General features: G+C 40.9%; 1 protein-coding gene across 9 annotated transcripts in view; it reads right to left on the bottom strand.

Annotated features, from left to right (window-relative positions):
- The window catches only part of EWSR1 (EWS RNA binding protein 1), a 39,827-nt gene that overhangs the window by 11,907 nt on the left and 1,754 nt on the right, over positions 1–26,166 (bottom strand). For 2 of the 9 annotated variants that reach the window (XM_065568184.1, XM_065568185.1), the window contains exons 2-9: positions 20,020–20,056; positions 18,789–18,840; positions 13,627–13,753; positions 13,206–13,223; positions 6,611–6,797; positions 3,884–4,051; positions 2,585–2,796; positions 1,439–1,619 (exon numbers count right to left, since the gene is read on the bottom strand). In XM_065568184.1, the coding sequence (XP_065424256.1) occupies positions 1,439–1,619; positions 2,585–2,796; positions 3,884–4,051; positions 6,611–6,797; positions 13,206–13,223; positions 13,627–13,753; positions 18,789–18,840; positions 20,020–20,056 (982 nt within the window). The remainder of the gene's footprint in view (positions 1–1,438; positions 1,620–2,584; positions 2,797–3,883; positions 4,052–6,610; positions 6,798–13,205; positions 13,224–13,626; positions 13,754–18,788; positions 18,841–20,019; positions 20,057–26,166) is intronic. The other 7 variants (XM_005311721.5, XM_065568186.1, XM_065568188.1 and 4 more) reach the window with 4 other exon arrangements.

Below are 26,166 nucleotides of genomic sequence, written 5' to 3' on the forward strand. Positions count from 1 at the left end.
TCATGGGAAGGCCACCTTTTCTATGGACAGTAGAAAAACTACATCCAAAAAGCTGGCAGCCTCTTTAATAGACTGTCAGCTGGAAATCACTACAGAAGTAATTTATTCTTTGATTACAGGTGTGAAATTAGAGAAAAAAATTGTGAATCTTTTGCAGTGAACAGCACCAAAATGGCTAGAAGTTTTAAGACGTGATGATAGTAATTTCAAGTGTCTACATCTACTTTAAAAACATTAGAAATAAATACATTATGGGTGAAATCTTTATATAGAACAATGGAACCCTGTTCCATTCAAGCCAATTTATTAAATCAGTAATGTTTCCATGTGAACAAGTATTTATCTTTAAAATATAAGTTCCAGGTAGTTGTATTTCTCCAATAAAGATTTCAGGCCATTTGGATTCATTTTAGCTGAGCTATGCAGAATGACAGAGTAACTTCTCCAATTTCTAGGTGAAATGGGGTTCTAAAACAAGTCGCCAATAAATGCTGCACATTTATTTAAGGCTGTTGACTCACTTGCCCAGCCATACAAATATATGGGGTAACATTTTACCAAGGTTGTTCTGATGTTTTGCACGTCAATCTCCGCATTTCTAATCCACATGAATGAAACACTCTGCATAGCTTTAAACTAAGTTTCATAGGGACTGAACACACACAAAGCTAAACCTTCCTTATATTAGCCTTCATAATTAGTCCATCATCCTCACCTTTATTAAAACAGACACCAGAGACAGGGAGCTATAAACTACTGATCTGAACAAATAGGTTTACTAAACCAGATTATGCCATCAGTTAAAATGACCAAACTGATTTAGACCACCTGAAAGCTCCAATGGGGAGCAGTCCTGGAAGTCAAGTCAGATCTTTGTGTGTTCTTGGGGCTTTTCTTCACACTCCAACCAAGCCACTCTAGAGCCGTGGCTTCAACAACAGTAAACTGACCCATACATTCACATATGATAGTAGCTCCAAGTGCTACTTCTAGTGCAAACAGAGGCTGAGGGGAAACATTGTATAAAACAGCTGACATTAGGCTTCTGCCATGTACATACCTGAAACATCAAGACCCCCAATAGCAAGGCAAAGAAAGTGAAACCTGGATCTCCTGGAAGGTTTGTGTGTGTTCTATCCAAAGTTATTGTTAAACCCCACAGAGGATTTCACCTCTGAATAACCATGAAGGGAGCTGAAAGTTCTGTATTTCATAAAACCCTTAATTCCCCCAAACCCAACAAACTGCAGGAAAAAAAACACAGATCCTGCCCCTACTTCCCCTAGGAGGACATTTCCATGGACTAGAAACAATCTCACTATTAATAAATATTCTCCATGGAAGTGTGGTTTGAAATGTCATCTTTCAGCCGCTCCTTCCATTTCAAATCCTATGGGTAAAACAGAATTAGGTAAAAGGAGAAAAGATTTGCTCTTACCCCATTCCACCGCGTCCTCCTCCCCGCCCACCTCTGCTCATGCCTCCACGATCAAATCCTCCTCTTCCCCTTCCCCGGTTATCAGGGCCACTCATGCTCCGACTTTCTCCTGGACCAGAAAAGCCTCCAGATTCCTGCCCATATCCACCCATGTTGCTGGTATGGTCCTGACGAAATGAACCTGAGGAGAGTTTGTATTGTAGATATTAAAGCAGAAGTAGATAAAGTCAGACTCATTCTGAAGTGCCTGTTCCGATTACAGTAACTCCTCACTTAAAGTTGTCACAGTTAACATTGTTACGTTGCTGATCAATTAGAGAACATGCTCGTTTAAAGTTGCGCAGTGCTCTCTTATAACATTGTTTGGCAGCCGCCTTCTTTGTCCAATGTCCAGCTGCTGTCTCAACTTGCTGATCTACTTAAAAAGGCAATGTACTTATAGTGGGGTCAGCGTACTTAAAGGGGCAATGCGTGTCTCTCTGCCATGCTGTCGCTCTTCCCTCCATTCCTGCTGCCTTGTAGAATGTGAGGCTACATTAACAACGTGTTAACCCTTGAGGGTTTAGCTGAGTGCTAGTTCAGCATTTAGCAGTAAGGCATTCCCTGGGAAATATCCCACCCTCTTCCACTCTCTGACTTCACCACTTCAACCAAGCTCCACAATCATTGCTGTGTACAGTATTAAATTGTTTGTTTAAAACAAAAAATTTCCCTGGAACCTAACCCCTCTATTTACATTAATTCTTATGGGGAAATTGGATTTGCTTACATAGTTTTGCTTAAAGTAGCATTTTTCAGGAACAGAACTACAACGTTAAACGAGGAGTTACTGTACCTCTTTGCACCTGCCTTCAGTACCATGAACTTTAGCAATACTGTGAACTAATAGTTTGACATGGGTCTTAATACAATGGCTCTACTGAAAGCAGGATGCATAGCACTCGACTTGCGGTCAAACTTAAAAGTCTACCCACAGTCAGGAAAAGTCTACAGAACTATTAGCTGGCAGATCAACTGCTGGCTGGAAAATACTCAAAATGCTCAACGAGCGAAAGCCTTCTTCAGAGATTTACTAGCATCTCTTATGTAATAGACACTACTGAGCTGTACAATCATTACAGCTCGCCTCACACTGTACACACTCACTCTGCTGTCCGTAACTGCTGCTCTGCTGGCTGTATTGGCTCGGGGCCTGGCTGTAGGATCCAGTCGGGGGAGGGTAACTAGTAGGTGGCTGCTGGCCATAGCTGCTTTGCTGGCCATAGCTAGTCTGTTGTCCATAGGTACTGGGCTGTCCATAGGTGCTTTGCTGAGAGTAACTGCTCTGATCGTAACTACTTGGCTGTGTAGAGGAATAGCTGAAAGACATAAGAATTAAGAAGTGTTTCTAGATGGAAGATAAATCAAGCCCCCTGGAAACACGCATTAGGCTGCAGTGGTATTTAACTAGACAGTAAAGCAAGTCAGACAACATGTATTAACACAAGTCATTTAAAATGTGAGGTCATTCTATGGAGGCTGATTTGCAGGCATAGAAACAAAATAAGATTTGCTAAAAACAAAAACACTAATCTAGTTCTTCATAGCGCTAAAAAGAGATAACTATGCCATGGAAATCATCACTAGTTTCCAAGTGGGAAATCTGCACCCTTTGGGACGCTGCACTTTAAAACAAACAGATTCAGTGAATGATTGATATCTGTCATCTAGAATTCCAAAGCCACTGAAGACTATGAAATACCAGCTGGTAATATGGTTTGTTTGTAACTTGTTTCCCTGGCTTCTTATAAATCAAAAGCAATCTAATTCACTTTATTTCCAATCCACTTTATTTATTTCTGCTTGGCATGTGTAGGCTTTTCAGACATGCTTGAGAATTTCAAAAGCAACACTTGTCTGTTCTACTTTTCAGGATGAATAATTCACCTTGTGAATTCATGATTCATGACTTGTGTGGAAGCAGCATTTTTATAAGTTAACACTGAAGAGGAATACAGAGAGCCTGAAACATATCTTCTCTTTAGGACCCAAAGTTTTAGGAGGCAATGACATGTAATTAAAAAGTGGCTTTCACACTTAAGAGTTAAAAGTGAATATTTTTATATAAAACATTTTTCTTGAGTAGTCACTTTTAACTTTTGTTATTATAGATATCTATCCTTTGATTAGAACTTATTTAATCACAGCCCTGTATTCTTTCCTCTTTGACCCTGCAGCGAAGAGAAGACTGGTTAGATGCAAGTAAGCTTGTTTATGAAAAGATCTGATAATCTGCAAGCATGGCAAGAAGCCTTATAAAAAACAAATGCTTAAAATCCAAAATATTTAAAGTTTTCACACACTAGGAAAGTCCCTTTTAAAAAGGTAACAGCACTTTTATCCAAGCAAACAAATTTTAATGCTCCACCACCACCTTCGCCAACCCTAATTTTCTGAAAGAATTACCTTGTTGGAGGATAGGATGGAGGAGCAGTGACTGGCTGCATAGGGTAACTTCCAGGAACCTGAGGATAACTGTAGTTACTTTGTCCGTATCCTAAGGTGGGCTGACTGTAACCTGTGGTACTCGACTGAGGCTGGCTAGTCTCCGCTGGCTTGCTGCTATCCTGGGGTCTAAAAGCAAAGTTCAGCAATGAGGCGTCATCTTGTACCAAACTCCCCTCCACCTCAATTCTCCTTGCAACAGGTAATGATAATCAAAAGCACACCCAGCAGAAGACCAGGCTATATTAGTTTATGGAATTTATGACCTAAAGTTGCAATTAGGTAGACCAATGCATTTTAATTTCAAATCAATATCAGTTTCATCACTATGAAAGCAGATAGAATTCATTGGATAAATTCAAGACTTTTTACATTCTGATTGACAATTATGCATTTTCCCACTACTAGAGAAATCACTGGCTACCTCATTAACAATAATTAAAAATACAATTTTGCTACAGCTTCCATTTACCTTATTATTCAGGTGCAATCTCAAATCTAAAGCACATAATTTAGAATTACACCAACTCCAGCATGGCCCCGGTGATACCAGTCAGCTGTGTTTTTGGGAACCAGGACGCAGTGTCTGGCCTGTGATTCATGAGGGACACCCCCCCCCTCCGCCCCCCACAGGTCTCTGCTTGAACCAAGACCATTGAGAGACACACCTAGACCCCTCCTGACAAGGGTGACAAGATTAAGACATCTCCATTTGCATACAGAATGGAGAGCAGAGAACCTAGCCTCATCTGCATGAAAGATGGGACAGGGATTAGCACACAGAATGAAGAACAGAGAACCGCACTGAACTTTGGAACCAGAAAAGCAGGGAAGCGCTGCATCATGGGAATCTCTGCTCCAGATGTTAATGAACCTACACCTGCCCACACCCAGCTCAGCAGTTATTAGACCAATTCTAGTAATGATATCCAAAATACTGAAGCAGCCTAGTTGCACTGTGAGCTCCCTGGAAGAAAACACCACCCATAGCTAAGAGTGATCAGCTCCTATCATCTATCCTAAAGAAAACCCTTGAGTCATCAGTTTACCCATAAACAAATCTAGTGTTCTCCCTTGAACCATTGTTGTTTCTCTACAAAAAAACCCCTACCTATGTTCAAGTAAGTGTTCTGATGCTTAGATCCAAACTATGCATCAGTTCCACTGGGACTCCATCTTCTCCTGACTGATCGTACTGGGGGCTCTGCCTGTTTCCAGCACTCAGGACCCTGAGCTACCACCATCACCTGGGAACCCCGACCAGTTCAAGCCTCATGGAGTGGGTGAGATACCCTTCTTTTTCCCTCTCTCTGTTTTCCTTTCTACCTTAGGTATTATCCTTTAATAATGTATGTTATGTTGGTTTAGCCCTCCTTGTGTAGTTATTATTCAATAAATAACTTTTATGGTTAAGCTGGTTGCTTTCTCTCTCTTGATGAACTTTACTCTTTTGTGTTTTTAGCTTCCCCCATTTACTCTACAGCAACGCTTCTTTTACCTAAGCTAAAGATCCCTGCAGCGCCCCAAAATACTGTGTGGTTTCCTCATCAAGTAGGTTACTACCAGTACAATTGTGATGTGAGAGTGGGGATAAGGACGTGCTGAATCTGAGACACATAAGGGTGTCAGCTTGAAAGTGGCTGCTTGACCCAGTCCATTGAGCCCAGGGGCACATAAGGGGGTCAGCTTGAAAGTGCTGATTGACCCGGTCCGTTCAGATTTGGTGTGCGCGCGTGTGTTCGTTCATCCAGTTCTGGAGGAATCCAACCCTAGTGAACCTTCGTCCTGCAGGATAGCTCCATTGGGAGGGGACTTGCATAAGGGAGAAGTAGAGCTCCATATGAAAACACACATGACACAAGCAGAACATTGATAGAATTACAGAACACACGCCCCCGCCCCCCTCCGAAGAGTAACCCGAATAAATGAGCATACCCCAAAGTAATGGGCAAATCTGGTAACACCAGACAGATCACATTCTAGAGCCAATTAACTCAGCCATTCCACTCTAGGTTTTCTTGCACTATGCTTGTCAACTGTTAGTACAAAACTGGTGAACAGCTTTGCATCAGCTTGTTTTGTTTAACATTCAATCTGATTTAGAGATAACTGTTCTAAACCTCTTTTTCGTTAAAGAAAATCTTAGATTTGCTGAACATACAATTAAGCTAATAGGCCTATTATCAGCAGGGGCCAAACACACTGAAGACATTTTGTATCAAGTCATCCATGTACACCCATTCCCAAACATGCTAGGCAATACTATTGCTTTCAGTAACCCCATAACTAAAAGACAGACAAGTGTTAATTTTCCACTATTTTTCCTATCTCACAGTTTGATAGCATTGCATCTACCGTCAGCTGCACTGTTTCGTTGGTCAGTAGAATTTCCTGTGTTAGGCAACCGCTTGGTAACATTGCTGGCACCCTGTGCTGGGCGCAGAGGAAGTCATGTACACACTTTTCCTAGGCACTGTAAGAGCTATGAGATACAGCAGGAAAGCTGAAACCAAAAATGCAAAAGGAGAGGCATATGCAGAGAGAGAGAGAGAGAGAGAGAGAGACCGACCGACCCAAGCATGTTCGGTGTTGCTCTTGGATCTGTCAAGGGCCCACCTTCCTAATCAATAGGAGAGCAGAAAGAACCTTATTTAAAAAGAAAAAATTAAATGAAACTGTGCGTATTACCTTGCAGGTGCAGATGTTGCTGGCTGCTGCCCATAGGTTGGGTAGGCAGGCTGGGTGCCATAAGCGGATTGTGCTGCATAAGAAGCCTGGGTGGTAGTAACTGTGGGTGTGGTGGTATCGTAGGCAGCTGTGCCGTACCCCTGGACGGGCTGACTATAAGCTGGGGGGGCAGTCGGGGTGGTATAACCTAGAACAAACAAAAGCTTTGTCAGATTGACTTTCAATCTAGATTTCATATTTCAGACTACTTTTATTCTTCTTAAAAGAGTTTTATCCAGAGGTTACAAATGTCACTGATTTTACTTTTACTATGCAATATAGGTAACCCGAAAACGTAAAAATTGACTTATGCCCCTTTTCTGCTTCTTCATGGCATATGAAGGCCTGGAAATTTGTTTCCTCCAAACAGCGTTTTTGCTTTAACATTAGAAATTCCAGTCTAGTCTTCCAGGTCCAACTAATGACTAGAGAAATATTACATCACTGAGAACAAAAAAGCTGATTGACCAAGGGGAGTTCCTTCTCAGTCAGACTAAAGATTGATGGTTTACTACTATTTAACTTCAAAAACTAATTTAAAAAACATACAATACAGGCGGAGACCTGTAGAAAATACTCCAAAACAGGGAAGAGTCAGAGAACATTCTTGTTATTTCTAAAGTAAAAAAACAAGCAATTACAGAAACTTTTAGCTAAGTCACACCCATGTTAGGCCTTAATACAGCACAAAGAAAAGGCATAAGGCTAACTTTTAAGATGATCTTTACAGGTTACCATTAAAGCACTATGTACTTGCAATCATTAGTAATTCTTGAAATGTAAAGAATGAACTTTAATTTTGCACTTACATAAGAACGGCCATACTGGGTCAGACCAATGGTCCATCTAGCCCAGTATCCTGTCTTCCAACAGTGGCCAATGCCAGATGCTTCAGAGGGAATGAACAGAACAGGGCAATTATCGAGTGATCCATCCCCTGTCATCCAGTCCCAGCATCTGGCAGTCAGAGACTTAGGGACACCCAGAGCATGGAGTTGCACCCTGACCATCTCGGCTAATAGCTACTGATGGACCTATCCTACATGACCTTATCTAACTCTTTTTTGAACCCAGTTACACTTTTGGCCTTCACAGCAAGGAATTTCGCAGGTTGACTGCATTGTGTGGAGAAGTACTTCCTTTTGCATGATTTAAACCTGCTGCCTATTAATTTCAATGGGTGACCCTGGTTCTTGAATTACGTAAAGGGGATAATAACACTTCCTTATTCACTTTCTCCATACCATTCATGATTTTATAATCTTCTATCATATCCCCCCTCAGCCATCTCTTTTCCAAGTTGAACAGTCCGTCTTTTTCATCTCTCCTCATATGGACACTGTTCCATGCCCCTAATCATTTGTGTTGTCCTTCTCATACCTTTTCCAATTCCAATATATCTTTTCTGAGATGGGGTGAATTGTATGCAGTATTCAAGGAGTAGGGTATGAGGATTTATATCATGGCATTATGATATTTACTGTCTTATTATTATTTATCCTTTCCTAATGGTTCCTAACATTCTGTTAGCTTCTTTGACTGCTGGTGTACGGTAAGCAGATACTTTCAGAGAACTATCCACAATGACTCCAAGATCTCTTTCTTGAGTAGTAACAGCTAATTTAGATACCCTCATTTTGTATGTATAGTTGTGCTTTTGTCTTCCATTGTGCATTACTTTGCATTTATCTACACTGAATTTCATTTGCCATTTTGTTGTCCAGTCACCCAGTTTTGTGAGATCCTTTTGTAACGCTTCACAGTCTGCTTTGGACTTAACTATCTTGAGAAATTTAGCATCATTTGCAAAACTTGTCACCTCACTGTTTACCTCTTTTTCTGGATCACTTGTGAATATGTTGAACACCATACTCTACTAAGTTAGAGAAGAGGTATTTCAATAAAGGAACATACCAAGAAGTCCAATTGTTTCTGCTGTTTTAATATGCCATTGATTAAAGGAACACCATAGCAATTTAATATGCCACAAGTAAAAATATTCAGTAGTTAATATAAACAAATTGTTGACACTTCTTTTAGAAATATCTATCATTGCTCCTATCTCCAGTTAGCGAGTGGGAGATGCTCTTTACTGGTATTTTCCAGCAGCCCAGTTTGATTTTGCAAAAGGGCATTGATAACTAGCATTGAGGACAGAGTAAAAGGAAAACATTAACTCAGTCCTATTTTTCATCAGTTAAGGTAACAGCTTCTTTTTTACTTGTTAATTTTATTATAATTAAGAAACTTGTAATCACAAAGAAAAATACATCACATATAGTATTCAGATTAACTACACTGGAGTTTTCCTTTCCACTGCCTGATTTTCAGAAGAGAATCTCCAATACTGTAGTGTTTACTAGACAGCATCTTTTCCTTTCATCCTCAGTGTCTTCAAAATGCACAAGGCTGCTTTCACTACTCATTGTGCTATGTAGGTGACCTGTCAACAAAATCCAGACTTTATCTAACTGGTTAATGAAGCAGTATTTAAACTGAGCAGAGGAAACTACCTCATAGCAAATGCCAAAGCAGCTACACTGGTAAACTATAAAACCAACTTCAGTTCAACATTCTGAGTAGTAACCCAGCACACATGTAATAATTCTTTAAGTGTTTCTCATGAATCCCAACATTTTAAATTGCACTTGTTACAATTCAGCCAAGCTAGAAAAGCCAAAGTGCAAGTAGGTATTTATTCTCCCTTCCTATAGGAAGGCTATATCAACAATATTTGCTTTTCATAATATTCTGGGTACTTATTTCTGTCTAGAGTGCAAATCCCTGTTCTGAAGCCTAAGCGTGCTAGGGAGGAAAAAAGGTGAATGGGATGGTGCTGAATGGTGTAAAATGAGCACAGTTTTTTGTGTTCAGCAAACTGAAACAGTTCAAACACTCAAAAAAACCAAACATGAGCCACAAAAGCATTCCACAAAGACTGGCTGATACCTAACGTTAGATGAACCCCAATTCCAAACAACTAAGCCCCAAGCACTCATTGACAACATCAGGTTTTTGCAGTAAGTCAGTTCCCAGTGGTCAGAAGTAAACTTCACAGCAAACTAATGCACTTGGTCCCAATCCTGTACTCAAAGAGAACTTGTTGCAGGATCAAGGCCTCAGCTAGATCTTTCCAACTGTGGTCCCTTTTCCCTGGCACATTTGATGGTATTATTAAAACCAAATCCAAAGCAGGCAGCAAAGTTTGCACACTGCCAGATGCCACAAAGATTGTTAACTGTCCTACAAAAAAGAACCTTGAATTTTAAACACATGTGAACTCTAGTCTTGGCACATCGTTTGTAAAAGTGCTTTTAATATTTAAGCCTCAATAGGTAAATGGTTAGTGATTTAGGAACTCATTACTGTAAATTCTATTTTCAGCTGCACATCAGCTTAGTTTAAGATAATATAAAACAATTAGAGCTGTATCTTTTGATGTATTAGATTCCACTTTGGGGGAACATTTAGACCAGCATCTCTCAAACTGGGATCCACAGGGCCCACTGATTAACTCCTCCCCCTCCCTCCCAGCGCCTCCTGCACGACCAGGGAGGAGCGTGGACGGGGCGTGCTCAAGGTAGGGGGTCGGAAGAGGAGGGGCAAGGATGGAATGGGGGCGGGAAGAGGTGGGGCCCTGGAAGAAGGGGTGGAGTGGGGGCAGGGCCTGGGGCTCAACTGGGGCTTTGGGGGTCTGCAAAAATCAAATTGGGGGTCCTCTGGTTGCTAATGTTTGAGAACCCCTGATTTAGACCATATAACCACCCACTTACTGAACAATTTGAGAGTCTCCAACACAGACCAAAAAAAGAAACTTTAAGAACTTCATAATCTGCTTTAAGCAGCCTGGTAAAGATGTTACTTAGTCAGCTCCAGTTCCTCTCACAGGATCTAACCCAGCAAGCCTTTTGCACGCAAAGCCCCCATTGATGTAAATAGCAGTTCTTTCTGCATTAGAAGGGAAGGATTCAGTCGTCAAAGAATACTCAGCTAAAATACTGGATTGAAAAGGATTTATTCTGAAATAGCTAGCTTCTCTTCAGGTGGTGGCAGTTTTCAAAGTTCTCTCTAATTTAAACAGCCAGCATTATAAGCTACTATGGTGTTTAATAAGTTCCTGCAGAATCCTAATACATACGGGATAGGTAAACTTACCATAAGTGAGAACCAAGACATAGGAAATTATATTCACCATCCATAATAAATTATTCTTCATGATGGTAGGCCATCAACTTAAAAGTACTGACATTTTAAATGCATAATACTAAGATACCGTGGGCAAAAAGAAAGAATGGGTTTGGTTATTTGCAGAAGGCAACTCTCAATCTAGAGATCACCAAGAGGTCACCAGGGTTATGACCCTTCCTCCCAACCTTTATGCCTAGAGGAGAAAGGGAGTCCCAAAAATTGCTTAATTGGGGTAACAATATAGACGATATTAATAACCTTTGGATTAATTCACACCTCAAATGCATTCCAAGGTGCGAATCAGTGCCAGCCACACAAGACCAAATAGGCTGGGACTAAGGGGAGACTGATTGAGCCTACCCTATGTGGGACTAAAATACACCCCTATGCAGACGAAGACAACCCTAGCCTGGACCACTATCACGGTGCAGAAGAATCAGCTCTACTACTCGTGCAGACAGATCCCGCATCAGTGGGGAATGAGCTTCACAGAGCAACATAAAGCTCTGAAACATAAAGCCTTTTAATGAATTATGAAAATAGACAAAAAAGCACTATTTAAATAATTGTCTTATGCAATACAAAGTCAGCTTCTAGAGAAAATTAAGTGCAATTTTACTGGAAGTCTAAATGTGATGCTTTTTAGGGTGTTAATCTAAGTGACCCTTACAGCACTACATGTTTTACAAAGCATGAAAACCTACAAACTGCATAGTGAACAGTATCTTTGATGGACTTTGGATTAGGCCCCTAAGAGGTTTCAGGTTAAAACGGTACTACTATCAGTTCACCTTTGGATGGTTCTGAATCTTCTAGGAGAGGATGGCATAGTGACTTTGGCACTCTGTGCATATAAGTAGCATATACAAGTTGTTCCACCAAAGTTAAAGACGGGGAGGGAAACTAATGGACAGGAAGGCAAACTAATGCAAATCATATTCTAAGGACCTACGCCTATGTGGTCTTCCATCTGACCATATATTTTTTTTAAGTGGCATTTTTTATTGGATGTGAGAGGAAGCAGCATAGGAAAAATATCTAATATTGTTATATAGCCCAGTAAAAGTACCTTGAGCTAAACATGGTGCAAGCAAAAAACATAATCCAGTATAGATTACTGTTCCTATAACCCCTGCACATTAAGGGCATGTCTTCACTAAAGGCTAAATCAGCAATGCTGCAACAGAAGCAGCAGCATCGATTTAGCAGGTCTGGTGAAGACGCCACAAGTCGATGCTGTAAATCGATCTAAGCTACGTCCAATTAAATTACGTAACGTATGTAATTTAACTAGCGTAACTTGGATCAAATTACCTTGTTAGTGTAGACAAGGCCTTAGTGTCAGCAGAATAAATGGCAGAGATTTTTCAGCGATATTTTTGAAGTCTACAAATATATTCTGTTAATGATTTCTGATCTTCAACATTTAAATGGAGAACCAAGAACAAATCATCTCTAGAGCTGTGTGAGTTACAAAAGCTATCAGTTCTCATTCTTCAAGGCATAAGATTACTGTCAGAAAGAAACCCTCTCCCACTTAAAAATGGCAGTAAAGAACTGCACAATTAAATTCATTATGGGGTAATGTTTTCTCCACATTTTCCACTGTAAGGCATCCACCTTACCATCCATCCATCCATGCCCAGATACTAGTAGAAGCACCACCTGTATGTCCTGGATATTCCTAGGGAGCCTTTAAGGAAGTTTCCATTCCACTAGAACGTTAACTTTAATTTTAATAAAGGATGAGCCACATAAAACTGTAGCCAGGATGTCACTTGGGTGAAGAGACGACGTTTTTGCCTGGATACCTGGTTCAAACTGAGTGTACCAGAATATAGTCTTCAAATGATGTATCAAGTCTCTCCAGATCAGTTGTTTTTTAAAAAAAACTAAGATATTTTTATGAACAAGACTCCAGTTTAAAAAGCGCAAGTTGAAGTAATTTACAGAGCATTTATGAAGATGTCAAGTATATGTCTGAACTGGAAACCCATAGACATAACATGGAACATGCAAAGGTGGTGATCAGAACAATCTGAACATGTCTAATCATGCTGTTTACCCTTTAGGAAATGGTAAAGACAGCTAGGTTATATTCACCTGGAACATCTTGGTACAGCTGTCACTAGATAGCTTGGAAAGTTTTATCCATAGAGCATGGCACTCAGGAGTTTGTCAATAGTAATCATTATACAGACATGGAACTTATAAATGGCACTAAATACTAGCAAATTTTAAATAGTACTGTATGTTTAATGTGATGTTATTAGGGCTAAAACAAATGAAACACCTAAAGGGTTAACATCACACGTTTAGACAGAATGAAACAGCATTTCCCATGCAAGAGTGAGCAGGATATTCAAACCTGTACTGGTCCCTTCTACTGTGGAAAGCACAAGACAAAAAGTAGAGGGTACACTATCAGAACAGGCAAACAGTCACTTTAACCAATTTGATTTTCAAGCAACTGAAGAGATGCCCAGAGTACACATGCCCAATGAGCATTGTTACACAGCTTTTGTGTTTGATTGTTAAAAAAAAAAAAAAAACCTACATTCTGTAGATTAAATGGGTATGTTTACTCCTGGCATTCATCCCACCCACATCTCAGCATCGTTTTAAATCAGCATTCCCTATAAGAAAGGCTATAGGAAGACTAAAACTTTTTCTACATCAACCTGCCCTGATCGATTCAATATGGTTTAGGTTCATATTTAGGTAGAAGATTTTAACTAAGCTCTTTCCCCAATAAAAACAAAGTCATGCAACAGTGTTGAGGCTCTTACCCGTTGGAGGCTGCCCATATGAAGTTGCATATGCAGTTTGCCCATATGTTGCAGTTGTCTGAGCCTGTGTGTAGTTGACATCAGTGGGTTGTCCATAAGTTCCATAACTCTGTTGCCCATAGGCCTGCTCCAAAGAAAATATATATATTTAATTCAAGCACTGAGATCAGTTTATTTCATTACATAGAGGCATATAAACAGTCATTTTGGTGACACGGAGTAAAAAGGCAGCAATGTGGAGCAATTTAAATCAATATATTTTTGTTTTAATAACAGACTTAAATTACCATATATACTCGATCATTAGCTGATTTGTTTATAAGCTGACCCCCTCCCCCCCCCCCCCCGATGGAAAAGTAAAAATGGAAAAATTTTATAACCCATTCATAAGCAGACTCTATAACTCAGGGGTCAGCAAACTTTGGCTCCCGGGCCATCAAGATAAGCTGATGGTGGGCTGAGATGGTTTGTTTACCTCGAGCGTCCGCAGGCACGGAGGTAAACCTACGTAAACAAAGTGTTCCAGCGCGCCAGCTGCTTACCCTGACAGGCCGGGACAGCTACTGGTGAGGAAATTTTTTTTGGGGGGGGGGGGGGGGGAGAGAGGGTGAAGCTGGGAGTCAGGGGAGTAACCGCTGTGATCACCCCCCACATGACCCCACCCCTAGCCCCGGACTCCCACACTCTCCCCATCCTATCCCTTCCCACCTTATCTGGGGAGGGCCAGGGAGGATGTCTCTGACCTGGCTGGAGCTGCTCCGGCAGGCTGGGCAGCGCGGCCATAGCCTGCTCTGGGGGGCGGGGCCGAGTGGAGCTGCAGCGGCTTTGGAGGCTGGGGGGAGAGCAGCGTGGCCAGAAGCAAAGACTCTGGCCCCGCTTCTTCCCTTCTGTCTCTGCTGGCTGTGCTGCCTCTCCTTGTTCCCTCTGTTGGGGGGAGGGGCTGTGTCCCACCTCTCCCTCTCTATACTGTTCATAAACCGACCCCCTTCTCTGGTGCTTCCCTTTTTTACTAAAAAAATTCGGCTTATGAACGAGTATATTTGGTAGGTTGAGACTTTGTAAAGCTAATTTAAGATATTGTATCTTTAGATTAAAATTTATAATCAAGTAAATTATAAATGTTGTTTCTAAATGTCATACTGGTATCTTTATTAGAATTTTACAAACCCCACAGACAAAACAAAATATTGAAAACTAAGCCCGTGATCCTGCAAACATAAACACATAACTTTATCCACATGCATAATCCCAGGCTTCCTACAGACTTTGACAGGTGTACTCACATGTTTAAAGTTAATCATATGAATATATGTGTATGCAGCCTGGGGAGCTAAAAACCATACTTTTTATTAAAACTTTTCTTAGTGGAATAAAATCTTTGCCACTTCAAAACAAAATTATTTCAGTGTTAACCGTGAAATGTTACTAAGGCTTTCAAAGCATTAACAAAGTTGTTGTGAACATTTTCAAAAGTAGGAGCCTAAAACCATATTTAGGTACTCGAGGGCATGATTTTCAAGAGCACTTAAGGAGGCTTATTACGCCAGTTGAGCTAGCCTACCTCCAGTATCATCCTGGGAAACACACAAGCTACAGAGTGATTAGCAGCACATAGTATGTCTACACTGCAGCTGGGTCTGTGCCTCTGAGCCTGGGTAGCCAGACTCAGGCTAGCTCCACTTAAACTAGCATGCTAAAAATAGCAGTATGGACGTTGCAGCATGGGTGGCAGCTCAGACTACAGCTAGCCGCCCAAGCCTGACTGACCCTATGGGTATGAGGTCAGGTGACTAGTCTGAGTCACTGACCATGCTGGAACATCCACACTGCTATTTTTGCATGCTAGCTCAAGTGACTCTGTCTACTTGGGCTGGGAGCTGTAGTGTAGATACCCAGAGTGATTGTTCTAGCAGAGTGATTAGATTAGCAGTTGAATTGCTGTAACTGGAGCTGCTGCACCCCCACTGAATTACTAGCTGGGGCTTCAAACACTCTCCTTCACCTACCCAAGCTTAAAGCACCACATCTCTCGTGCTAGAGATTTGTGTGTGGGTGAGGAGCAAAGCTCAAGTTATATCTCAAGCTAAAAATGCAGTGAAGACAAGCCTTATGTGACTTAGGACCACATGTCTCATTGACTTCAAATTGTAAACCCTAAAGGAGGATAGCCTAGTCACAATGAAAGCATTTCAAGCTTTCTTGACTTGTGGAAAGTTCAGTAGATCAGAGGTTGAGGAAAGTCTGCAAGTGTAACATGGACTATTTGCTTATAAATTTGAGTTGTGTTGTTCTCACGGAGAGGGTCTTAGTGAGCCCTTTGTCTTCTCTTTTGCAACACAGATGAGCATTTTAAGTGTGAAACTTCTTAGAAGAAAAAAAGTCTACGTAAAATCTGAAATTCTAACAATTAGAAAACTAAAGAAACAAGTACAAAACATACACTATAGCATACTGGTGGCTTGATTAACGTGAATCTGTTATTATTTAGTTATTTGGGGGAAAAAAGAGTCATCTGTATGAGTACTCTATCTCAGAGTATTGGATGTCCAGAAGTTTGGATGTCGCCCCAAGCTCTTAAGCATGATTTGATCCTTCCATGAAAATAGGTAAGGCACAGTCCAATATGACGGCTCAGTGTTTGAGGCTTTCCAGATTCGTAGTGGAGTTAAGCAAGACTGTGTACTTGCCCCACTCTGTTTGGGATCTTCTTCTCCCTGCTACTGAAACTAGCTTTTGGCTCCTCAACTAAGGGAATCTACTTGCACTCAGCGACAAAGAGTCCTGTGGCACTTTATAGACTAACAGAAGTATTGGAGCATAAGCTTGCGTGGGTGAATACCCATTTCGTCAGCCGCATGAGGTGCCACAGGACTCTGTTGCTTTTTATAGATCCAGACTAACACGGCTACCCCTCTGATACTTGCACACAAGATCTGATGGAAAGCTATTCAATCTTGCAAGACTCAGATTTAAAACCAAGACTCAGGAGGCCCTTACCCAACACCTTCTCTTTGCTGATGATGCAGCAGTGACAACCCACACAGAAGCTCATCTTCAAAGCCTAATGGACAGTTTTTCAAAACCCTGCCAGACTTCAGGCTTACTATAAGCTTAAAAAGACTAAATGTGCCAAGGAACTGAGGCGGCACCCTCCATCAAGATCAACAACTATGAACGTGAAGTGGTGAACGAGTTCACATACCTGGGGTCCACTATCACCATCAACCTTCCACTTGAAACAGAACTCAACATCCGAATTCGAAAAGCTGCCACAACCATGTCTAGACTGAACAAGAGGGTATGGCAAAACAACAAACTGACAGAACACACAAAGATCTGTGTGTATCATGTGTGTTATCAGCACATTTTTGTATGGAAGTGAGACATGGACCTTATACTCTCTTCAGGAAGAGGCTGAACAGCTTTCATATGCGTTGCCTTCATCGAATCTTTGGAATCTTCTGGAGGGACAGTCACCAACACTGAGGTGCTCAAACGGGCCAGCATACCTAGCATGCAAACACTTCCCAAACAAATAGAGACACTTCCGCTGGCTTGGGCATGTGTGCAGAATTAATGACAGGCACATCCCAAAGGACACCCTCTACAGCAAATTGGCGTTAGGAAAGAGACCCAAAGGACATCCAAAATTGCGTTTCAAGGATGTGTGCAAGCGAGACCGCAAAGAAATGGACATGGATGTGGACAAATAGGAAGATCACACTCAAGACTTCTGCCTTTGGAAACAAGAGCTTAACAAAGGTCTCCGGAGTTACGAGAGGAAGCAGTCCATCTTAACAGAGCAGGAAAGAGCTTGCAGAAGGCAGAGCCCAAAGGGTTGAAACATCACCTTTAAATGTGACAGATGTGGCAGAGATTGTTTCTCTCGAGTGGGTCTCTTCAGCCACGCTTGCAGCTGCCATAAAACCAACTGAGTAAATTCTTTACCTCTCAGGGGCGCATACCCATGGCCTCTCAAGACTGAAGGATGCCTATTACTCTACCTCAGGGATTCTCAAACTTCATTGCACTGCAACCCCCTTCTGAGTACAAACATTACTACATGACCCCAGAAGGGGGGCACCGAAGCCTGAGCCCACCCGAGCCCTGCCAAAGCCAAAGCCCCACCACCCCGGGCAGGTGGACCAACGCCAAAGGGCTTCAGCCCCAGGTGAGGGTGCTTATAACCTCAGCCCCACCATCCAGGGCTGAAGCCCTTGGGCAGTGGGGCTCAGGCTTTGGCCCCAGGCTCTGGCTTTGGCTCCAGCAAGTCTAATGCCAGCCCTGGCGACCCCATTAAAATGGTGTCGCAACCTACATTGGGGTCCCGACCCAGTCTGAGAACTGCTACATCTAGTTCTAAAGTCATTTTTCATCAATACAATTATGTAAACAAAACTTAAATTACTGTGTAGGTCACTGATTAAGGAGGCCCAAACACAAAGATTGCAGTTGTATTTCTCTGGCAACAGTTGGTACCTTACTGCTGTAGAGTAAGGCATGCGGCTCCCTGGAAAGTGAAGCTATCAAATGATGTTAGTAGAAACACAGAAATCTAAACTAGAGTTTTAGAAGGAAACTCAGTATAGTCCTTTAAAATGCATTTGAAGTTTGTGTCTACACAATCTGGATCCTTAACAATCTGGATCCTTAAGATTTTTTTTTTAAAACCCAAACATTTTAGTTTCCTTTTGATGGCCATCAGCCTGAAATCTAGTCAATTTCAAGCGTTAACAATTGTTTCTGGTATAATATCTGTACCTAAAGTCTATTCTCTTCCCATTCCATCCAATGACTGCTGCAATTTTGCAAATTACATTTCCCTACTTTAACAGGTTTCTCTCTCCTGCATTGCTGAATTAAACATTCACAAACAGGGAAACTGTTAAATATACACCAAGAATTATTTTCTCTCAATTCTCTCCGTTACAGCAGTAGGCTAAGAAATTCTTAACAGTAAGTGAACAGTTCCAGATTTTAAGGTTGATGTCCCTTTAAGGAAGGCTTCTACACAATCTAAAACGTTATCAGAAAACTTTCCAACATATTTCACATTAAAGCTCAGTCTTTTTCTTTGGTTATTTAATGGCTGGTCAAGTCTGGCTTAGTTTACTGGTAGACATGTGACTCAGTAGCGGTTATGAAAATGCCCCATGTTTTACCTGGGTCGTCTGTGCATATCCTTGAGCTGGCTGAGCTGCATAAGCACTGTAGCTATAAAAAGAATGTAATGAAATTTTAAAAAACAGATATACACTACTGAATTTTGTAAGACATACTTTACACCAGGGGTCTCAAACACACAGCCCGCCGAGCTCTTCCCTGTAGCCCGCCAAGCTCCCCGAGTTATTTTATGTGGCAGCTAAGCTCCCTGCTCCCCAATGTTTGGGGCCAGGTCTCTCCCCCGGCCCCGCCTGCCACCCCCACGCATCTCCCCAGAGCTCACTTGCTGCCCCTTTACCTCCCTGGAGCCTGCAGCTCATGCTGACTCCACTGTGCTCTGCCGGCTTCTGGCATCACCTGCTGCTTCAGGGTCCTAGTGCCCCCTCCACTATGACCAGGGCAGGCTGCCCTTCCTCTGCCCTTCTGCCCCAGTCCTGAGCCTCTCCAATGCCCCAAACCCCTCATCCTCAGCCCCAAAGCCCTCACCCCTGCACCCCCTCCTATCCCCAAACTCCATCCCAGAGCCTGCACCCCCTGCCCCAGCCTGCACCCAGCATCCAAACTCCATCCCAGACCCCCTCCCCCACCCAAACTCCCTCCCAGAGCCTTAGGCAGGTGGGGGGGGAGGGAGCAGGTTCTGGGCACCACCAAAATTTCTACAGACCTGCCACCCCTGGAAGAAGCAGAGCAGGGGTGGAGTGGTGGTGCAGCCCAGTGCAGTGAGGGGGCTTTAACAGAAGTAAATCTAACTAAGTGCGTGTTTTGTCCTTTGAGTGAGATGCATTACTCTTGGTGGCGCTTAGCACTTTCCAGAAGGGAGGGGGGAGGAGCAGGGAGCCACGCGCTCGGGGAGGAGGTGGAGAAGAGATGGGGCAGGGCAGGACCTCATGGAAGGGGTGGAGTGGAGTGGAGAGGAGATGGAGCCGGGGGCAGCGAGGGGGGGTGTCAGTGATGCAGCCCTTGGGCCAATGCACTAGTCCGTATGTGGCCCTCGTGGTCATTTGGGTTTGTGACCCCTGCTTTACACAACATTTTCAAGGTTCCCAAACTATTTTTGTTGTAGTTCTTGGTAACAGAATATAAAAGGTCTAATTTAAAGGAAACGGTAGAATCCATTTTTTATTCAGAAATCCCCCCCACACACACACACGTTAAGAAATACAACACTACATACCAAAAAGCTATTGTATGCCTTTTAGAAACACAAATGGAGACTATCATGTGACTTACCCTTGCTGGGCTGCAGCTTGGCTATAGGTACTATAGTCTGCAGGGAAGAAATAAGAGTAAGAACGTTGACAAAGAAGAAGTGAGGTTTTTACTCACGAAAGCTTATGCCCAAATAAATCTGTTAGTCTTTAAGGTGCCACCAGACTCCTTGTTGTTTTTGACAAAGACCGCTAATCAATTAATGGCATAAGAGTGGAGTTGCCAAAGTTTCTTCCAGCTGCTTGGAAGAGGAGAAACCATTATAAACAACCGGAAACCAGAGTTTCAAAGGTGCTAAAGATAAACGCACTTATAAGCATTTTGGTTTGGAAGCAAAAACTTTTCCCCTTTGTTACCTGCTGCTTCCAGCTATCTTGGACTACCCTATTTTAATTTGTCACCTTGGATGGCACCCAGCTACAGAAGTAGCAGGGGTTTTTTTTTGTTTTTGTTTTTTTTAAAAGAAACTATGCCTGACCCCTTTAAGACAAGGTCAGTTTCAGGAGGCTTTGCTCCAAGCTATTCAAAGTTGAAGAAGCTAAAATAAGGCTGTGCTCCTTGTACTTTGACTTTAAAAGGCCAAAAATGAATCACTGGAAGATTGCTTAAAAGTTTGTGTTAAAATCCAAGATATTCAGTTGGCAGTGAGTTTTTATATTCCCACCCACCCCAACCCCTTGATCAAAGACAATGCTATATTTTAGATTATTATAGATCATAAATGCAAAGCTTCACTGAAAGTTATGAAGTGTTTTTAGTTGCCTTTCAGACATCTAGAACAAGTGGTAGCAGAAGTTCCTCAACAGGTCAAGGCCTTAGTCGCCACACAAATTACTACTTTTGAATGCTTCCAGGGTAAGGAAAGTGTGATTAACAGAGTATGGAAAGATCAGACATTGTTCAAACTCTCTGTATCTATGCATTCTTTAAATTACTGTTTCTCAACAACTGGACCCTGAGATCTCCCAGACAAGTCAGGAAAGCAGCAAGCCGGTCTCTGGTATCAAAAAGGTTGAGAAACACTGCTCTAAAGCTACTACAGCCACTCAGGCTAAGGCATCTCATTTAGTTGAAAGTAGTTTGGGACCAGATATTGCTACAATTTTCTTGCAAAAATTCAAGTAGTCCCAAATGGGAACAGATGTATATATTTTCATTTTTACAATATCTCAGGGTTAGCTAGTATAGGCAAGAAAACTGAAGCAAAAAAAATCTGAGGAATCTGGCGGACAACTGCAGAATTCAAGGATCTGCTTTAATTCTTTCATTTATCTTTCTAACTTCTTGTAACGGAAATGTGTGGCACTGAATAAACAAAGGTTCAATATAAAAACTTAGTATTTTTATTGTTTATCAATGGCTCACGTTTCTTAAAGCCAAGGACTCCTCAGCAACACAATTTTCAGATCTCTGCTTTCCACTCCTTCACCCCATTCACATATAATGCTGATTAAAATTAATCATATGGGTTTTTTCCCCTCCCATTTCAATCCTGGTGTTGCTATTGGGGGATTCAGGCACTGGTTGGGATTTTGAGAGGGAGTGTATTAGAAAGGAAGTTGCAGTAGCCTGGATGATAACTTCTGACCAGACTGCACGCTATTTTGAACTTTGCAATAGGAAGAAATAAAGTTATTGTATTGGGAACGGAGGGTCATGGGGTAGAGAGTCTCTGCAAATAATTTATTTTTAGATTAAACACCTGTCATTTCATGCCATTCAGAACCAATGTGTTAAATTGCTCTTCTGAAAAATCCAAGCTCCTGCGATCCCTCACACAAATTAGACTATATTCTAGCATTACTTGTTTTTTCTAAATATTTTTACATTCAACATTTTTTAAATTTACAACTTGCCACGTCCAATTCTTTGACTCTGCCTTTTATAGATGTTTAAAATGTGTGCCCATCCCCAGCTCAGATGCATATTTCAGTCTTTAAAACATTTAACAAAATAGTTAAAGTTGACCTAAAATGAGCAATGCCATTTGTTTCTTTCACACCTTGCATTGCTTTCCTTCACCTCCGTGTTCATCATGCCCTTTCCTATTTCTTGCTATTTACTTAACTTCCTTCCTTTCCTTCCACCTTTGCTCCACCTTATCTTATTCCTAACCAACTCTCCCTCCCCCTCCTTCCTCATTCCCCTTATTTTCTATACACAGTATCTATCAACTCCCCCCATCCATTCCTTTGTCCACCACACACTCCCACAATCTGTTCCTATCCCCATCCTCCCAGTTTCAGTCCTCCGTTTGCTGCCTGTTTCATTGAACACACTCAACACTTCTCAGACTACTTCTTGCAGCTGGGGAGCATATGTATATATAGCCACCACTTATGAGAGTCCCCAGCTCTGCTTCCTCTTGCTCAGGGGTTCTCAAACTGGGGATCAGGACCCCTCAGGGGGTCGCGAGGTTATTACATGGGGGGGTCGCAAGCGGTCAACCTCCACCTCAAACCCCGCTTGCCTTCAGCATTCATAGTGGTGTGAAATATATTTAAACGTGTGTTTAATTTATTGGGGGGGTCGCACTCAGAGGCTTGCTGTGTGAAAGGGTTCGCCAGTAAAAGTTTGAGACGCACTGCTCTTGCTGCCCAGTGGAAGGACACTGGCAAGCAAATTACTATACCCACAACTAGGAACTGAGCCTCAGCAGCAGCCCCAAATTTGTCAATATTTACTATGCAATCTTCAGTTACTTATAACACTTATTTCCCCTCATCTCCCCTTTTATTTCCTTTAAACAACCTAAGATAGTGTTTTTACTATTTATAATCAGGTTAATTAAATACATTTGAAAAGGGAAGTTAAAGACAGATTTCATAATGTGCTTGAGTGGACTAGTGAACATTTTAAAGAAGAAATATTTTAGTTAATTGTTATAACGAGGGATCCTAGCTTTCAGTTATTAAAAAAATTCTCAAGTAAAAAACCCAGTGTTTTCCTAGCCACAATATACAGTGGAACCCCGTTTGTCCAATCTAATTGGGACTAGAGCCAGATCGGATAAGCAAAAATTCGGATAATCTGGAAAATGGGCAAAGAGCTTCAGCCCCAGCCACCAAGGTCTCCGACTGATAGCTCAAGCCCCACTGCCTGGGGCTGAAGCTTTTTGCCCATTCTCCGGATTATCCAAATTTTTGCTTATCCAGTGTAGCCCCGGTCCCAATTAGATCAGATAAACGGGGTTCCACCATAGCTAATATACGTTTGTATTTTTTCATAAAATGTAAAAACTAAAAATTCTCCATAAAAATGCAAATTCCACATTTTTCCATGGCAAATGGATTTCTGGGATCCCTGGTTGTAACATTTCAAAAACTCTCATTTCAGTGGGACTTGAATCTTCAGCCCTCTTCTGTTTCATGAGGCTCCACAAGGCAATGGTGTAGCACTAATACAGCAGCTCCTGAAGAAAAAACATCCTCCTTTACTGAATGGCAAGACAGGCACCTTTTTTTTTTTTTTAAACCATTTTGACAATTTCACTCTCACGTTTCTTTAGTCATTAGATCTTTAGGTTGATAAGCCCAAAGTTTGACCTATTTATAATTTTTTGCAACGCTCATGTACAATTGCATTTTCTTCCAAAGAAATGCTTCACTGGTTTTCTCCAAAGAAAAAAGTTATCTGCCAGAAACTAAGTGAAAAGCACCAATAAAAGAACTGAGTACACGTGGAGGAAAGTAAATCATTAAACACTAAATTTAAAAATAAAAAACATGAATCAAACTAACTTTTCAGTACTGCAGGTTTTCTAGCAGAGTGCACCAATTAAATAAAGGTCATTTAAATCAGCAAGCAGGAACCCTTGATTTAAATCATCAATTTTTTTTTGTCATCATGTTTTGCATTTGCACTTTAGTTAGTTTCCTGGTTGATTCCCATTGATTGGTAACCACTAAAATATGTAGATTTGCAACTAACACACTAAATGTGGTGCTTTTTCGCTAACAATGAGGATACATTACAGCTATACACATTTATTTAAGCAATTGTCTAGATTAATTTTTAATCAGATGATTGTTTGCTTATGATTTGTGTCAAGTGGTATTTGAATGAAATTAAAATTAAATCAGGAGTGCACAAACCCAGCACTTTTTATTAAATAAAACTACCTTAAATGTGCTGGATAAATAAAAAAAATTCAAATCATGTTTTACATTTAAAACTGCTTAGTTAGTGAACTGATTATTTGATTACCACATTCTTCAAAATTTTAGAACTAGAAGATCTCATCCTATTACATAGTTTTTATTCAGATTAAACATGTACTGCTTAATATTTTTTATTTAGTTGAAATGATTTTAATAGATTATAATAAATTTAAGCCAACATAGGTTGTCAATTTCAAATATAATTTAAAATGTTTATTTAAAAAACCAAACCTGTACTTAATTAAAGAAATCAGATTTACCAGTAATAAAAACAATAAATAAATAAATAAAAAATAATTATTTTTTAAAGCAGCGTGGATTTTTATCCACCCTATTTTCTGATGTTAAAGCTCTAGAAATCTCAGTTTAAAATACCTTCACTGTACTGATTTTTAAAGGTAAGCTGCAAGAATTACTGTGTTCAAATTAAAGGCGTACTGGAGCAGATTTAGGCTTCTCTGATATGTCCTTTCATAAGACAAAGAGGACCCTTGGTGAGTAAAGAAATACTGTCTACATTTTGTATATAAATACTATGGTGCTGCTCTGGTGTCAGAAAGGCTACCAAACCAACCACCATATAATATAACAGGTCCTTAGTTACACCACAATTCCACTGTTTAGCGTAGATGGACTCTTAACCATACTCCCAAACAGTGAAAACACCTTTGTCTATACCAGGCTCTACCACGGTCGCAGAAAAAGTTAATCTACTATCTATCCTATACAACTGAAACATAATGTAACCAGGTATATTCATCACAGGATCTCATGACATATCTGTTGGCCAAATACTAGTCTGCTTATCTTTTCACTGCTATATAAACCACATCCACAATGAGGCTCAGTAAACATTTACCAAAGACAATTTTTGCAGTTTAGCCTGCCTATGTGGACAAGATGTAAATGTGTAATCCACATTAAAAAAAAAAGCTTTAGAACGATATTAACCCAAAGCAGATTTTAAAATAAACTTCAAGTATTGAGTCCTAATGTGGAGAGTGATTGTAATGGCCCTATCCATCTTCTTTCCCACTCTGCTCCTATAGAAAACTTGAGCTTCGGCAGTTAAAGTTGTATTTCCTTAAGAAATCCTAGGCATTTTGCATTACACAATTACTGAATCTATTACATGTCTAACAAGTAGAAACAGAACTACAGTTCCTCCATTTTGATACACAATTTTCAATAGCGGCACTTTTGCTTTTACTCTAACCAAATACTTAATCCTAATTGTTCTGTGATCCAAGCAACATAACATGCTGATGAAAAGCTGATGTGCTAACTCCATATTCAAATACGTACTTTGCAAAAGATCTTTAGTCATGTAATTGTATTAGCAAAACTGTTATTCAGTCCCTCTTTTTGCTTAAATGGGGATGTAAATACTTGTAGATATACACCCTAAAACTCAAGACAACTGTTTCTAGATCTTGGAATTTTAACACTTTGGTGTAATCACTTACTCCTTGGTCTGAAAGATGGGCAAAGATCAGTCTCTCTTCCAGGGCAATTAATCTGATGTTAAGCCAGAAAGAGAAAGCACTATATTAGCACTAACCGTCAACCCCTAATTTAAGATAATTTTCATGACCTATTATCACGTATGAATGTGTGTTTTAAGAACATCTATGCAGGTGGAGCATTTGCCATCAAAAAATGACAGGTGTACAGAATCATTAGTGATCTTAGAAGGGCAATAACAGAACTGTGCTCCCACCCTTTCAGATCATCTCCTTTTAAACCGGCAGCTGCTCTGACTCATGCAGAGCCAGACATTCTGTACTTCCAGGTTTGCAAAGCAGTTAGCAACAGTTAGTGAAGCTGGATCCTAGAAAGGAAAGTTGCCAAAGTGGAGTGAGGAGCAGTAAATTTTGAACATTATACAAGAGGATATTAATGTAAAGGTTACTTAAGAATGCACTCTGACTGTGACAATACAAGATGGGATTTATAATGAATAATCTAATGCCTTGTAAATTTTATACCAACAAAAGCATGCTCTCAT

The sequence above is a fragment of the Chrysemys picta genome, chromosome 15 (assembly GCF_011386835.1).
Source record: "Chrysemys picta bellii isolate R12L10 chromosome 15, ASM1138683v2, whole genome shotgun sequence".
Taxonomy (NCBI): Eukaryota; Metazoa; Chordata; order Testudines; family Emydidae; genus Chrysemys; species Chrysemys picta.